This window comes from Urocitellus parryii, chromosome 7 (assembly GCF_045843805.1).
Source record: "Urocitellus parryii isolate mUroPar1 chromosome 7, mUroPar1.hap1, whole genome shotgun sequence".
Lineage (NCBI taxonomy): Eukaryota > Metazoa > Chordata > Mammalia > Rodentia > Sciuridae > Urocitellus > Urocitellus parryii.
The window spans coordinates 149249507-149267709 of record NC_135537.1 but is presented as its reverse complement, the minus strand read 5'-3'; the positions used below and the strand labels follow the sequence as shown (position 1 = coordinate 149267709).

Below are 18203 nucleotides of genomic sequence, written 5' to 3'. Positions count from 1 at the left end.
ACAGAAATATCAGAAGTCACAAAGGATAGTTCATAAAGATGAAAGGATCACAAAGCAAGAAAATAAAACATAATAATCATAAATTTATGTGTACCCAATAACAGAAATTCAGAAGATTTAAGGAAGAAAGTAACAATCATATGCAAATAAACCCTGAAAAAAAAATCAAGGAAACACAAGAAAAAGAAAATTGCAGATCAACCACCCTCATGAATATAGATGCAAAAATAAAATCCAAAAGCATATAAAAAGAATTTTAGATAACACCACCAAAGTTTCATTCAAAGATTCAAGAATGGTTTTAACATTAGGAAATCAACCAAAATAATTTACTCTTTTAACAGATCTAAAATAAAACATACAATCATCTTAATAAGGACTTTGCTAAATTTAATACCAAATTAACAAACAAAGACAAAACTGTCAGCAAACTAGAAAAAGAACTTCCTACAATGATAAACAACATGCATTTCACGTCACTCTTAAGGGGCAAGGGAGAGACAGGTCATAGCTAGAAACAAAATTAGATATTTAGCTAGACTGATCAAAAAAAGAGAGCATTCACAACTTTGATATTGCTAGATATTTCACAGCCATTACATTGATAATAAATACTACAATTTTATTCCAATACTTAATACAACCTAATGGGAAAAATTTTTTGAAACAAATAAGTTATCAAAACTAGTATCAGAAAGAATTTTAAAATCTGAAAAGACTTGTAAACATAAAGTAAATTGAATTTCTAACTGAAATTTTGCCTACAAATAAGTGGTATTACCTTTCATGTTCAGAGTTCCAATTCATCTAGAATTTATAGTTAAGTCGGACTTAAGACTTCTTTTTGTTGTTGTTCTATATGAATATGCAAACAAAACTGGTTGAAAAAACCTGAGCTAAAGGACACCTTTATGTCAAGTCATATAAGTGTATGTCTAATCCCAGAGTCTGTTCCATTGCACTGGTGTATTTCTCTTTTATCAACATCAGACCTGTAAAATTACTGTACTGATAGACAGTAATATAATTTTGGTCAAAAATAATATTGAAATAATAAACCTTTCATGCCTTAAAAAGTGGTCTTTATTATTGGTTTATTTAGATTTTACTAAACCTCTTTTATTCAAAATTCTGTGATTACATGTTCTACACATCATTTATTTACTTTATTTGTAGAATTTTAATAGCTTTTGATGCTGAAAGATATGTTGATTTTTCAAATTTTCACACTGCATTTGTTCATTTCTGCATAAGCAAATACAATTTATTTCAACCAAGAATACTGCTAAACTATCAATACCAACAATAAGAGGTATGTCACCCTCACAAGGAAAGGATCTGTGGCTTTTTCTACTCATAAATGACCTGATCCTCCCCAAGAGTCTCAGTGCTCTCAAATCATTCTCTGAATAATATATTTACACACACACCCAAATTTAAAATACCACCTTATCACAAATTAAATTCCAAAATATATAAAGTTCTGGAGGTAACAATATTTTTTCCAATTTCAATTAAAAGGCAGAGTCGCAGCTCAAAAAGCAAAAGGAAAAAAAATCTTAGGAGATGAAGTCAGAGAAGTAGCAAAAAAAAGCAAAGATACTAGATGTTCTTATAGGCCATGGGAAGGAAGCCAAGAGAGAGAATAGAATAGAAAGATGGAATATTCTGGCATAAATTTTAAAAGGTAGATTCTGGCACTATATTAAGAACAGGTCACTATGGAGGCAAGCAAGTAACAATTTGAAAGCAGAGAACTTAAAGAATACCACAATAATCCAGGTAAAAGATAGTGGTTTAGAACAGAGTATAGCAATGGTTGTAGTGAGAAGCAATTAAGTTATTAATAAAATTGAAAGTGGAGCTGAACAGGATTTGTCCATGGACTGCAATAAGGTAGCAAAGAAAAACAGAAGTTAAAAATGGACCAAGAAGTTGGGTGTGGTGACACACGCCTATAATTCCAAACACTTTGGGAGGGTAAGGTAACATGATCCCAGGCTCAAAGCCAGCCTCAGCAACTTAGTGAGGCCCTAAGCAACTTAGTGATACCCTGTCTCAATAAAAAATAAAAGGGCTGGTGATGTAGTTCAGAGATAGAGTGCCTTTGGTTCAAAACCCAGTACAAAAAAAAAAAAAAAAAAAAAAGACCTAAATTTAAAAGCTAAATCTACAAAATTCTCACAAGAAAGAACCAGTATGAATGCTCATAACCTTGAAGTAGAGAATGGTTTCTTATTCATTTACTATTGCATAACAATAGTAAATGCAACAAGGAAAAAACTGGAATTGGACATCACCATTATTAAAAACTTTTGTGCCTGAAATGACACCACAAAGAAAGTGAACAGATAATCCACAGCATGTGAGAAAAGTTTGGCAAGTAATGCATTTGATTAATAACTTATCTAGAATGTACACAGAGTTGTTCTTCAATTTAATAATAAAAAGACAAATAATCAAATTTTAAAATGGGCAAAGAATCAGAATAGATATTTCTGGAAGGAACAAATCAAATGGTAAATAAGCACATGAAATGCTGCTAAATATCATTACTCATTAAGGAAACATGAAACAAAACTACAAAAAGATACCACTTCACAACCACTAGACAATAAAAAAAGAATGAAGAGGGGCTGGGGTTGTAGCTCCATGATAGAGTGGTTGCCTAGTACATGTAAGGCACTGTATTCAATCCTCATTACCACAAACAAATACATCACTAAAATAAAGGTGTTGTGTTCAACTTAAAAAAAAATTTTTTTAAACAAAACAACAAAGCCTAGCATTTACATGGTCCTGGGTAAAAATCCCAGCATCACCCAAAAATAATAGTAAGTGTTGGTGAGAAAGAAAGTAGAGAAGATGAAACCCTCACACATTGTTGGTAGAAATGTAAAATGATGCAGCCATGTTGGAAAACAGCTTAGCTGTTCCGCAAAAAGTTAAACTGCTAGATCTAAACACAAGAGAAATGAAAATATATGTTCAATTAAAAACCTATATAGGAAAATTCAAGGCAATATTGCCAAGAACATGAAAATAGAATCAACTCAAAAGTTTATCAGTTGATAAACTGATAACAAAATGTGGCATATCCATGCAAAATTCAGTCATAAAAAGGAATAAAATATTGATACATGTTCCTTGTAAAGGAACCTAAAAAACAATAAGGTATGTGAAGGAAGTCAGTCAGAAAGATCACATATTGTATTTCATTTTCATAAAACATCCAGAACAGGGCTGGGGTTGTGACTCAGTGGTAGAGTGCTTGCCTAGTACATGCAAGGCGCTGGGTTCAATCCTCAGCACCACATACAAATAAAATAAAGATGTTGTGTCCACCGAAAACTAAAAAATAAATATTAAAAAATTCTCTCTCTCTCTCTCTTTCTCTCTCTCTCTCTCTCTCTCTCTCTCTCTCTCTCTCAAAAAAAAAAAATGTCCAGGACAGACATAATCACAGCAATATAAAATAAATCAGTGTTTAGACAGGCTAGGAAAAGGTAAAACAGGAAGTGACTACTGATGGGGATGTGGTGTCATGGTGTTTATTGATGGGAATTGCAGGACATGTTCATACCAAAAAACCCACTAATATTGTTTACTTTATAAGGGTAGATTTTAAAGTATGTGAATTATACCACAAATTTTTTAAAGGCCCAAAGGATTTTGGCTGAAAGAATTGTCAGTGTAGTTACCACTCATTAAAATGGAGACAATGGCAGGAAGAATAGGTTAATAAGGTTTCCATCTCAGAAATATTACACTTGAGATTTCATCTAGATATCAAAACAGAGCTATAAAAATAGGCAATTAAAGACATAGATCTAGAGAGTACTATTACAGATCAGAGAGAAAATTATTGATCATCTGTAAATTAATTGTATTAAGGAAATGAAAATAAATAAGAGCTTCTGAAGAGGAAATACAGCTGAAAAGAGAGATTCAAAGATGACAGCAATCCAACATGTATCCATTGGTGAAGGAATTCAGTAAAGTTAGAGGGAAAAACAAGAGCATGATGTCCCAAAAGCCTAATGAGGATGTTGTATTTAAAAAGAAGAAATTTTGATCACAGATGAATACACAGGGATGAAATTAGTGCTGGATATAAAATAGCAAATTACTGAATATTTGGTTAATGAGTCCTGAACACATGGCAGTATGATGAGATCTGAAAACTGATCCATATAGGAACCTGAGAACCAATGTCAACTTGAAGAGAGCAATGTTATATTGAACAAAAGAGGGAAAGGAAAACTCTCAATCTGGGGAAATTGCAGTGGGTACCATAGAGAGAATGTGGAGTCATGAAGAAAAGATTTGGATGAGTACGTAAGATCAAATACACATGTAGAAATGATGCTACAAGGGAGGAACACAGGGAGTTCATTCACCAGAGAGGAAAAACACAAGGACTATCTAGGTAGCAAGTAGGTAGCAGGGGTGAAGTGGAAGTTTTCTTCTGAGTTCTCCTGATTCTTCTGTGTGCCCCTTACTGAAATTCAGAATATTCATACTGTTCAGCTAGTCAGACTTTTCTGGGCGTCTCAGTGACATATTTGCCGTGTTGTGATTGTTCTGAAGACACAGTGGCTCTAACTACCATGAATAGCCCAAAATAAAAATCAATCCCAAAAGTAAAGAAAAACATAAAAAAGAATATTCATACTGTTGTTCCCCACATTTAATGTGCTTTTTTATATCTCTAAATATCATCAAGTTTTCTGCTTCATCTTTATTTTCAATCAATTATATTATGATGTGTCCAGGAATATTTTTCTTCTTTTTTATCCTCTTTGGTGTTCCTAGTGATCATAAATACATAATTTTTTGTTCTTCATAAAATTTGGGTAATTTTTTGAAATTTCAAATAGACTTTTTCTCATACCCCTGTCTTCTTAAATCTTCTCATCTCATAGATCAATGGAGTTTGATAATGTTTCTCCATTTCTTTCCTCTCCTGTTCAACTTGTACACTTTCTACTGCTCCACCTGGAAGGTCTTATTTCTCGACTGAGATTTTCATTCACTGTGATCACAAAGGTATACAAGGTATAATATGACTCAGGACATCAGGGAGATTAATCCTTTGGTTGGCTGAGTTCATAGTTGAAAATATTTTTGTTACAAGTGATTTAAATTTACTTTAATTTACTCATATAATTGATAAGTTTGGTTTTAGCGCCCCTTCCTGATGTGAATGCTTTGCTTTTACAGGGAAGAGGATTATTTTTCCTTTCTGAGGATATTAATTTTGTTTGATTCTTATCATCTGACTCCTATCTATAAGCACTTTACCTTTCTCTTTATTTTTCTCTTCTGCTATTTAATTTTAATCATGTCAGAAGTATTTGATATTTAGAGTCTATTCCACCATGAAAACACTTTCTTAGACCTGTACCTTAATCCAAATAAAAAGAAAAAAGGAAACCTCACTGCATTTTTTGACCTGATCTCTGAAGCTGCCCACCAACACTTCTACTTCATTGTAGTTACTTTAACTGAGTTATTGGGTTCACCCCTTATACTCTAGATTGGAGAAATTAAATCCTGATGCCTGAAGTGTAGATTATCAAATAATAACACAATATTTTATACTATCCCTGATGCTTTATTTCAAAATTTATTAAAATCATTTAATTATTGACATTCTTCCCACAAATAAGCAGCATAAACTCTACTCCCCCACCATCTACCCTCTCTCATCCCTTTATGGCACCAACATGGAGTCTCACCCTCTGCATCAGGTACATCTGCAAAGGATAATCCTTTGGTACACTTCCTTAAATAAAACCCCTCATATACAATTACTCTCAATATGAAGACTATGAATTTAGAAGACAAGTTATTAGAAACCTTCTACACACCAAAAATACACTGGTGGGACAGGCTGATAATAACTGCTAACTTTGGAAATGGTACATTTAGGCTGGTAAGGTTGGGGAGTAACCAACTGTTTCAGTCAGTGTTGCTACTCTGTTTCAGTTTCTAAATAAATGAATGTGATTAAGCCACAACTACCCTTAATCAGATTCATTTATTTAGAGACACTAATTGCCTACTACCCAATAAGAAGGAGTTTTTGTTCATGGCCACATCTGTTCCTTCCCATTTCCCAACCCTTACTGACTTTAGTGATTTCAAGTTCTAATGGTTCTAACACCCTGTGCTTCCAGGAAAAGAACCACAGTTTACCTATGTCCTTTCTGCACAAATTCTTGCCATATCATCTTGAATTCCACACCATCTGCCATATCACCTCTTGTATTAGCTCTTGAAAAAGATCCTATTAGTCTCATATTTGATATTTTAAGTTAATAGTATTCATTCTTGCAGAGTTATAAACAAAGCATGAGCTACAGGTTATACCTGCATTTATTGATGTAAATGCTTTTTGGAGAAGGATAAACTCAAATACAGGTGACTATATTTATCTCTGGAGAATAATAATTTCTTTTATTTATCTTGCAGAATTTCACCACACATATATTTTATTATTAATTTTTGAAAGAAATAAAATTAGTTTTGATTTCCTATTTAATTTAAACTGAGCAAATAATGAAAACAACTGTAGTTTTTTGTTTATTTTCTCTGGTTTCTAGCATATCCACAGATCTGTAATATGAGAAAACTGATCTAAAATCTTCTCTATACTACTTCTTAGAATGTATTAAAGTTCCTCTTTGGCTAAATAATGTGTAAATTACTTTAGGATGGCACGTGAAATAGTTTTGGGGGTTAAATATATTATATATCTACTGAAACTACCAATAATGATGTTGTTTAATACTTCTATATGATTTTGTTTTCACTAACTTGATTTCTCAGGATATAATTACCTTATCCTGGCATAGTATACTGTTTCTTCTATTTCCTATAACTTTCATGTTTTGCACTTAAATTCAAATAGTTCTGTCATTAGTGATAATGCACATTTTCTTTACTATACATTTGTTGGGTATATCTTTTTGCACTATCTCATTAAAATCTAATCTGAGAATCTGGTTTCTCTTAAATTTATTGAAATGCCAAAAATATTTTGTTTGTTGTGCTTCATATGTTTCCTTTTGATGACAAGATTTATATCTTGCATCATTCTTGGTTAAAGACATTCATCATCCTAGGCCTTCAGTTTTCTCAAGTGTAAAAGGAAAGTACTCAGTAATGAAAGATTACTATGTTCCTTTCTCCACTTATATTCTGTGGTTATAATCTGTCATTATCACCAAAGGTCAAGTAGAAGTTCAACCTAGATTTGAATATGTCCAATTTAATAAAATAAATCATAAAGAAGGAAAACCAATCCAGTGAATGTTTTAGCTCCACTATGTAGCATGAAGTATTTCTTACCTCCCAGAAAAATTATAGTTCATATCATAAGTCAGTAAACACAGAGAAGTATACACATTGTATATATAAAAAGGTTGCTCAGAACATCTATGATGTCTCAGATACTTTCTATTCTTTTTCATTGTGTTTTTAAAATACTGGTTAAATCCCATTGCAATGAATTCATATTTCCCTCATGGCTCAAGATAGAAGTCTGAAAATATTCAATTAAGGGATTTTAGAGCTATTTTATAGGACATAATTTTGAAGATATTTCCTTGATATTTTTAAAAATCTTCAAGTCATGGAACTCGTAGTACTCTATATGCCCAGGATGTAGATCATACCTGAATAAGAAACATGAAAAAATGCTTACCGCTTGTTGCAGTGGAGGTCATAAATAGGTGTTTTAAACTGAATGGACTTGACCATCTCTCCAGTACGAAGTGAATATAGATCCACACAACAATAAGGTGGGCTTGTCCTAAAAGAAGAAAAAAGTCATTATTTTTAAAAAGGAGAGCTGCCACAGTACTTGCCTAGCATGTGCAAGGCCCTAGTTTCAATCTCCTGCACCATAAAAATAAATAAATATATAATAAAAACATTTAAAAAATACATTTTCCTGACATAATATTAAATCCCTTATTAACATGCTACTAGTAAATAAATTCAAAATTAAAAAAAACACTCATACCACATTCCTATAAACTTGAGAATGTACAAAATTTGGGGAAAGGAAAAAAATCTATCATTCACCAAGTTGATACTCTACAGAAGAAAAAAATGATAATCTCATTAGATGCAGAAACTTAAGCTATACTTTTAAATACATTCACAATAAGAAATATTTCCTTAATCTGATAAGGGCACTAGACTTAAAACTGGTGAACAACACATACAACTATAAAATGCTAAGAGGAACTAATAAGATCACTGTCATCACTTCAATTCAACATAGTACAGAAGGTTCTATGCATAAGAAAAGGAATTATTCCAAGGGGAAAAAAAAACATCATTATTTGCTGAAAACCTGACTGTTGGAAATTTATACTACAATTCTATTAGTAGAAAAATATCCAGACAATGCTACTCAGTAAGCACAAAATATTATAATTAATATGTGTATTTATCAAAGTCATCAGATACAAAGTTACTATAAAAATGTCACCCGTATTTTTGTAAATTAAGAAAAACTAAGGGCTGGGGATGTGGCTCAGTGGTCAAGTGCTCATAAGTTCAATCCTCATAGCAAAAAGAAAGAAAAACCATCTACGGTGACACACACTACTCAGGAGGTTGGGGCAGGAGGATCACAAGTTCAAAGCCAACCTCAGCAATTTAATAAGACATTAAGCAACTTAGTGAGACCTGATCTCAAAATAAAAAATAAAAAGGGTTGGGGATGTGGCTCAGAATAAGGTGCCATGGTAAAACCCCCCTCCAAAAAAAGACGGAAAACAGAACAAAGTAGATATTTACCTTCCTCCACAAAATAAGGTATACAGATGGCTAACAGGTATATGAAAAATACTCCACACAACACTAATTGACAGAGAAATAAAAACAATAGTGAGCTATCACCTCACCCCAGTCAAAATGGTTATTATCAAAAAGACTACAGAAAACAAGTGCTGGTGAGGATATAGACAAATGGGAAGCTTGTATGTTTATGGAAATATAAATTAGTAATGCCATTCATTAAGAAAACAGTATAGAGATTCATCAGAAAATTAACAATATCTACCATATGATCCAGCAACTCTACCACTTGATACATATCCCATGGAAATAAAATCATTACGTCTAAAAGACTTGTGTCTTTTCCATATTAATTGGAGCACTATTCAAAATAGCTAAAAAATGAATATAACCTAAGTGTCCATCAACAGATTAATGAATAAAGAAAATATGGTATATACACACAATGAAATACTATTCATCTTCAAAAAAAAATTACAAAATCCTGTCATTCACGACAACATGGATGGAACTAGAGGTCATTAGATTAAGTGAAATAACGTAGACACAGAATGCTCTCACTCATTTGTGGAATCTAGAAGAGTTGCTCTCATAGAAGTTGAGAGTACAATGGTGGCTATCAGAGGCTGGAGAGCATAGTGGAAAGAGAAGGGTGTGGACAAAGTGGATAACAGGTATTAAGTTACAATTAGATAGGAGAATGGAATTCTGATTTGCCTCTGCACAGTAGGATGATCACAGATAATAATAATATACATTTTAAATAGCTAAAAGAATGTATTTCAAAAGTTTTACCATAAAGAAATGAAGTCTTTGGGGAATAAATAAATATTGCACAATGTATACATGTATTGAGACAGCACACTATCCCATTAACATATATAATTCCAAAGATTCTGGTTTGATTTAAAAATTAATTTAATCTAAAAATTTTTTAAAGACAGTAGAAAAAGAAGAACAAATTAAAAACCAATGATAAAGGAGGGGTAAGACAAGATAATACAAATGGAAGAAATGATTTACAGTAGAAGGGGTAGAGAGAGAAAAGGGGAGGGGAGGGGAGGGGAGGGGAGGGGGGATAGTAGAGAATAGGACAGACATCAGAATACATCAGACACTAGAAAGGCAATATGTCAATCAATGGAAGGGAAACTGATGTGATACAGCAATTTGTATACGGGGTAAAAGGGGGAGTTCATAATCCACGTGAATCAAACCGTGTAATATGATGTATTAAGAACTATGTAATGTTATGAACGACCAATAAAAAAAAAAAACCAATGATAATTGGATGAGGTAATTAATAAAAATTAAACAATTGATAAAATAAAATATGGGCAAGCAAAAGAAAGATAATGAAATTAAAGACTGGTCATTATTAAATTTTACAAGAGCTAAGAGCCAACTCTAGACAAAATGTTGAAAAATAAATAAAAGAAATATAAAGAAAGAAGTAGGAAATATTCAGATGACACAAACAAATCCCTTAACATGCAAAATTATCAAGAGTCCTGAAATAAACTCACATTTGCATGGCCAATTTATTTTCATCAAAGGCATAATATAATTAAATACTGAAACAGTCTTTCAATCAAATGGTACTAAAATTGTCAATAGTCAAAATTGTACAGTGTCTAGAACAAAATTTAGGAAAAAAATCTCTGCAACCTACTTCTTAAATAGGAAAAAGAACACATGAAAATATATATACAGCAAGTATAACAAAGTTCATCAAATTTAATAATTTTATTTGTAACAGATATATGAAAATGAAAAAGGATATTGTAAGGAAATTTTCCAAAATATACTTCTGACAAAAGGTTTATATCTAAAATATAAAAAAGAATACCTATAAATCAATATAATTATGCATTAAACTTTTAAAGTGGGTATAATAGTTGAAAAGATATTTCACCAAATAAGATATATAGATAGCTAGTAAGCACATACAATATTTAAATAATTAAATATCAGGGAAATACAAATTAAAATCTCTAAGGAATAACACTAGAATTAGTCAGGTTTAATACAAAGCATAAAAAAATGCAAAGTTATTGATACTCTCACTAATTAATGACAAGGATAAAGAAAGGCACAATAACTTTGAAAAGGAGATTACCTGTTATTTTTTAAAAGTTAATATATCTTGCCCCATATATGGTTAAGTATTTTATTATTAATAACAACATAAATGAAAAACAAATGTTAATCAACAGAAGAACCTTAAAATATTGATCCAAGGGAATAGTATTCTACATTTAAAAGTAATAATTTATCCATAAAACAACAGAAATCAATTTCAAAACTATGATGAATGGGGGGGTGTCATCCTATGTAAAAGCTAAATACTGCATGATTCCTTCTCTATAAAATGTTAACAATCGCAAAACTGCAATGACAGGACACAGAGGAAGTAGAGTATAAAGTGGCATTATGAACTTTTCAGGGTGATGAAAATGTTGCTATATCATTATTTTAGTGGAATTTAAACAAATACAAATAAAAGGGAACAACTGGAGATGGCGGAGGATTTGTAAAAGCCTAAAATTCAATCTTTGACATTAAGAAGACACAAAAGTTATTTTCTTAGTGTTCTCCCTCCCCAAAATTAATCCAGTTCTCTTCTGTTAAAGGAATGAGTTAATAATGAACAAAATCTAGCATTTCCCCTAAACTAGGAGGGGGAAAAAAACAACTTGTCAACTTGAATCAGGCGCTCATTAAGGCTACAACTCACTAAATACTGGAATTCTGATCATTTCCCTGGTATTATCCGAACAATATCAAAACTAAGAGATTTTTCCATCAAAAACACTCCCATAGGCAGAAAAAAAATGCTGTGAAAGCTCAGTTTATAGACAGCTGAACAAAATTCAGCAGAATAAAACCTCACTGAATCAGGAAAAATGCTTTTCATTCAATGACTAATAAAAAAAAATAATTCTTATTTTTTAAAAAAAAATATATATTCGTAAATTCACACATTCATAAAGGAGTCAGCACATTTCCTGCTAATAACACAGTTGTGTGCACGCCCGACATGTCCTTTTGTTCTCTGTTTTTTCTTTTGAAAACCCTTACCATTTCCATGGGGCATAGCAAGACAATCTTAATTTTCCTCATGGACTAGCTGATGAGAAAACTTTGAGTCAGTATGCATGCCCTGTAATGTGTCATGCTAAAATAAAGAGACATGAAACAAGCTTTTACTTTCTACTCTTTTATACACCATACAAATGGTGTGGAAAACAGTGCCACAAGAAATCTGTATAATACATCTCCATGTGATTTCTACATAGCTCAAATGGATTAACATTTTCAAAGGTTTCCATCTGACATTAAAAGCTGATAGTTTAGAGCACAGAAAGTTCCTAGTAGAAATTTTGAGAGCCAAGTTTAGAATGTAACTGAATCTACTACAAGCAAATACCACAAGTTGTGCAACATTTATGCAACATTTATTATTAAACAATTGCTTAAAAGCCTCTGAACTCTGCACAAGCAAGTGCTACTTTACATATGTACATATTAGAATATATATTTTATATTTCCCATGATAAATATAAAATAGGAAGGAGTGAAAATTCTCCCTGATCTTTTAACTAAGTAACTTATTTTACAGTGAGTTACCAAGCATATGTGTTGAAATTTTTCTATCTGAATAATTTGTTGCCTACTGTTAAACTGACTCATAAGGGAAGTTATTGCTATTTTAGAAGGGGGGAACTCCTCATTTTTATATATTATAATACTGAAAGAAATGGAATTTCTATTTAATTCATTTCAGTGAAGACAACTATAAGTATTTAAAGTTGAATTTCAAAAACTAAGTTTCATTTCCTAAAAGTGAATAGCTTAATTTAAGCAATTATCAACCAAAAAACAAAATACGTAAAATGGATTTTTTAAAAGGAAAAATATTAAAACTCTCAAGAATATGGGAGCTGGGATTGTAGCTCAGTTGCAGATCACTTGCCTCGCACGTGTGAGGTACTGGGTTCAATTCTCAGCAACACATATAAATAAATAAAAAATAAAGGTCCATCAAACAACTAAAAAAAATATTTTAAAAAAGAATATGGAAGACAAGTATCAACAAAAAAAACACTAAATGTTTTGTTTTTTTAGTTATACATGGTCATAATATCTTTATTTTGTTTATTTATTTTTATGTGGTGCTGAGGATTGAATCCAGTGCTTCACATGTGTGAGGCAAGCCCAAAACCACTAAATGTTTTAATCTAAATGAATCTATAATTGTAGAACAGACTGGCTAAACAAAAATAATTATCCTTACCTACAACCTTTAAAAATTCTGAAAAATCGTGTATGCCATAAAATGAAGCCTAAATTCTAATATTCAGGTTAAATTCTGAAAATCTATCAATCTGTTCCCCCTGCAATCCTTTACTCATTTCCTTCCAATAAATAACTACAAGGTTGAGGTTTTATTTAATCTATATAATTAAATAATAGGTCATAGGTATTTGTTACAAGAGAAAATGGAAATGTAGCTCTTTCCAAAGGGCAACATGAAATAATCAAACCAAAAAAAATTAAAAATATTTTAACTGACCTTAGATCAGGCCTTTATTTTAAAAAGTAAGTGAGCACAGATATATCATGAAAGAGATCATATGGATGCATAATCAGACATAAGGGGCATAAAAAAAGTACTAAGAGATACCACAATGCATCCATCAAAACTGATAAAAAACAAAATACGAATACACAGACAACAACCTAAAAACCCATCACAGTGAAAAGGTGTGGTAAAAATGACAAGAAATATCACTGAAAATAAATGAAAAGAATATTCCATCTTATGAATATAACCAAAGTTTTTTGATTTATTCACCTACTAAAAAGTATCTTGGTTGCTTCTATGTTTTGGAAATTATAAGTAAGGCTGTTATACATGTTGATGTGCAAGTTTTTATTTTAAACTTACTGTCTCCATAGTTTGCTATTTACAGAATGTCATAGAGCTGAAATCATACAGTATATTATCTTTTCAGGTTGGTTTCTTTCACTGAATATTATGTACTCAAAGTTCCTCCATATTTTTTTTTGCCATGATAACTCATTGCTTTTTACCATTTTAGTCTCCATCAAATGTAATCCCAATCAATAAAATTCCCACCAAATACCAATGACACTTTTCACAGCACTAGGAAAAACAATCCTAAAATTCATATGGAAGCATGAAGGATCCCCCAAAACCAAAGTAATCTGGGGCCAAAAGGAGAAACACTGGAGGCATCACAATACCTGATTTCAAAATATAGAATATAATTACAAAAACACCACGATATTGGCATAAAAATAGACACATGGAGCAATGGAATAGAATACAAATAAAGTGACCAATCAGTCATTTTATTCTCAAAAAGGTGTCAAAAACATATTAAAGGCAAGAAGCCTCTTAAACAAATACTGCTACAAAAACTGGATGACCACATGTAGAGGCCAGAAACTAGATCACTGCCTCTCACTCTGTTCAAAAATCAACTCAAAATGGATGAAATGTAAGACATTAAACTTTGAAACTACTAAAGAAAACCATAGGAGAAACACTTCAAGATATTGGCATAGGCAAGGCTTTCCTGAATAGCACTCTAATAACTCTGGAAATAAAGGCAAAAAGTGACAAAGGGAATTACATTAGATTAAAAAGCTTTGGCACAGCAAATGCAATATTCAACAAAGAGATAATCTACAAAATATTAAAAATCTTGTATTCGTCTGAAATAGAATTAATAACCAGTACATATAAAAACTCAAAAAAGGTTTTTCAAGATGGCAGAATACAGGATGTCACTTTCCTGGCTGCACTGTGGCGTAAAACCAAGAAAGAAGCCAGGCAGCTTCTTAGCAAGGTCGGTGAACAAAAAAAGGAGGGTGGGGACTTTACTGGACTTAAAATTGGACATTCAAAGCAGATCAGGGACTCAGGAGGTTGGATATAAGAAAATAAGGAAAAAATTCCCAGAGGCACAGCTGCTACTGGGCCAGGCCACAAGCACCAGTGGAAAAATAAGGGATTTATTGGTGGTTCCTCCAGAAGCAAAGTGGAAAAATAAGGGATTTAAAGGAAGCAGCATTTTTAGAAGGCCTGAGGCATGTTTGGGTACCGTGAGATTAAAGATCAATGACACTGCCCAACTAAACTGAAAGGCATGCTGCACAACAACCCTGTGCAGGAAAGAAGCAGCCATATCTCTAAACAGTGTACAGAGGACAAAGGAAGGAAACATTTTGCCTCCATGGTTCAGGAGCGGCACCTGAGGAAGCTAATTCCTGCCAAATGCAAGTTTGGCCTGAAATGCAGGACCAGTAAACAAACACTGCACAACATAGAGTATGCTTAAATGACCAGAAGAAAATCAAACAAGGATCTCGAGAGATTTACACAAGGAACAACTGTCATGGAAACCCACCTGGCTCTACCCCTTCCACTCTAATCCAGCTAGTTGCAACATGGGCTGGGAAACACATTTGGCCGAAAATTCAGAAAGGCAGGGGAGGGAGAGATTGAGTTTGGAGACTGAATCCAAGACCAGGAAACATGGAGTCCACAGGTGACCTAGGAGACTAAGAATTGGAACAAGTGGAACCAGTGGAACCCAGGAAGATTCCTAGGGTACAGTCTTATAGAGTGGACCAGCAATTACTGGACCTTGGAGATAAGCCACTTTAAAAACCTCTAGACCAATTGACATGCAGTGAAGATCCTGGAGCCTGCCTAAAACCCTGCCTCTAGGAATTCCGCCTGTGGGATTACCTCTCACTTCATTAATCCCAACAGTCAAGCATCACACTCCAGAAGACCCCCCACCTAAAACTGCTGAGAAGAGAAGCTGAGAATTTTTTGAACTCCAACATAAAGAATTCTTTAACTTTTCAATGAGATTTTTTTCTTCTCTTTTTCAGTTTTCCTTCCTTTTTTTCCTTTCTTCTCATTGTTTAATTGTGATCTTAATGTTACCTAGAAATCTATACATATTCATATTTGGCTTTTTCCCTTAGTTCTAGCATTTTTTAAGCAAGTTATTTTTCCTGTATCACTTTTTTCAGGACTAGGATGTTTGATTAGTATATTTTAGTTTGTTTTGTATTTTTATTTTTAATTTTTTAAAATTTGTACTTTATATATATATATTTGGTGTTCCCAACCTATTTTGCTTGATTCACTTTCTCTCTTTTCTTCCACTAACAGCCAAACTCTATTATTCTTTCAATATTCCTTTAATTTTTTACTTCTAACTTCTCTCCTCCTCCCTTATAATAATCATATCCTATGTCATTTCTGTTCTCTCCTTGTTACCATTTGAATTGTAAACCCTTTTGCAAACTTGCTGTTTTTATTGCAGGCAATAACTGATCGAATATTTCTGTTTACTGTGCTAATCAACACTGTACTCATCACAGTAGGAACTATTTTGTTTAATGCTGTATATTGTTTGCATGGGATATTGTACTTATTTGTCTGTCTTATTAGTCAGTTCTTATGTTGTCTGTCCCAGTGAGGTGCTGGAAATCTTCAGGCATTGTAAGTCCATAGCATAGAAACTCTACTGCCTCGATCCTTACTACTAGATGGGTAGAAATACAAACAATATGAAAAAGCAAAGGAATAAATCACCCCAAACAAACAAAGATACTCTAATAACAGAATCCATCAACACCATGGTGGAAGAAATGACAGAGAAGCAGTTTAGAAAGTACCCAGTTAAATCAATCTGAGAAGTAAAGTTCAGTACAAGGAATAAAGTCAGAGAAAAATATAGAAAGTGAAAGATCACTTCAAGAAAGAGATTCTGGAGGGAGGAAAAAAAAGGCGTCTAAACAGGTAAGTCCCAGCCCCCCTCTACCCAGCTGTGATAACTCAAAACCTTTCTTGCCAGCTCTCGGTGGGCATGGCTACCAGAGGGAATAAGACAGAACAGGTTGCCAGTTTCCAACTCCCCCTCTCCACAGCTGTGATGACTTAGTGACTACCCAACACAGAGGTAGCGCTCAGTTGATGAGAAGCGCGGATTGGCCAGCACGCCACAAGCCAAAAGTGAACACAGGGCTGCAGACGAGAGTCCCAGTAATTGGGGCCTGGTGGGCAGGAGAAGTGAGGGGAACGGAGCAACCTAAAGTGACCAGGATTGGGGAGGCACTCGGCAGGGGAGGGAGAGCCACCTCACACAGATTGCTTCCTCCACCATGAGGGCAGAGACTTAACCTGGAATGCACAACACCATCTACTGGAAGAGGAAAAAACAGAATTCTAAGAGTGCATTTTTTTTCTTTATCCTTCTTTCCTTTTTTCTTTTTATCTTTTCCTTCTCTCTTTTCCTCTCTCTTTTTTTTACTCCTTTTTTCCTACCTCTTCCCCCCTTTTTTGTTGTTGTTTTCTTTTTACTTTTCTTACTCCTTCTCTTCCTCTCCCAACCTCCCAAGTGTTACTATTTCTACTACATGTAATTTACTAAATGCAAATAGGTGATTGTGTCTATGCTTCTTATTGTCATCCCACGTACTTAGCTACCCTGAAATACCTACTGTCTATTCTCCTTCTAATAACCCGCTTCATTAGAGTTCTCCCCCAAAGTAGCTAAGATATATTAACCCTATAGCCTCACATCTTTCCCTCTGAACATAAAGTCCTACGCCCGACCCTCAGTTCTCTTTACACCACCAGAATCTGTATGCCTTTTATGAAGCTAATGAATGTATTTTAAATTATAATTGAATCCAACATCTCTAGACATTGTCTTCCATCACAAAAGAGAGATCTCGAAACTATACAAGAGCAGTGCAAATCTATAGGAGAAAAATAATGACACAACAGTCACACAGAGCTGGAAAAAAACGTGAGCAACATAAAAAAAAAAAAAGGAAAAGAAAGGACCACAAACAATTCAGGGCAATTCAACAATAGAGGAGATAATAGCTACAGTAGAAAGAATGTCAAAGATTTCAAGATATACATGGTTCAGGTGATCTGGAGTCTCAAGGCAGACTTTAGACAGCCAATACAGATAATGAAAGGTCACTTTGACCATGAATTACATTAAAAAATTCAAGAAGCAAAAGATCAACTCTACAGAGAGATAGAGATTATACACACACACACAAAAAAAAAAAAAAAACAGAAATCCTGGAAATGAAGGAAATAATAAACCAAATTAAAAACTCAAATGAAGAGTATCACCAGCAGAGTACAACACTTAGAAGTCAGAACATCAGACAATGAAGACAAAGTATACCATCTCTAAAAGAGTATAGACAGCTCAGAAAGTCTGATAAGAAACCACAAGCAGAACATCCAAGAAATTTGGGATAACATAAAGAGACCAAATTTAAGAGTTACTGGGATAGAGGAATGTATAGAG

At 33.2% G+C, this 18203-nt stretch overlaps 1 protein-coding gene across 4 annotated transcripts in view; it reads right to left on the bottom strand.

Annotated features, from left to right (window-relative positions):
* Bcas3 (BCAS3 microtubule associated cell migration factor) overlaps positions 1 to 18203 on the bottom strand; it is a 575232-nt gene that overhangs the window by 428938 nt on the left and 128091 nt on the right. For all 4 annotated transcript variants that reach the window (XM_026398023.2, XM_026398025.2, XM_026398024.2 and 1 more), the window contains exon 8: positions 7712 to 7819. In XM_026398023.2, the coding sequence (XP_026253808.1) occupies positions 7712 to 7819 (108 nt within the window). The remainder of the gene's footprint in view (positions 1 to 7711; positions 7820 to 18203) is intronic.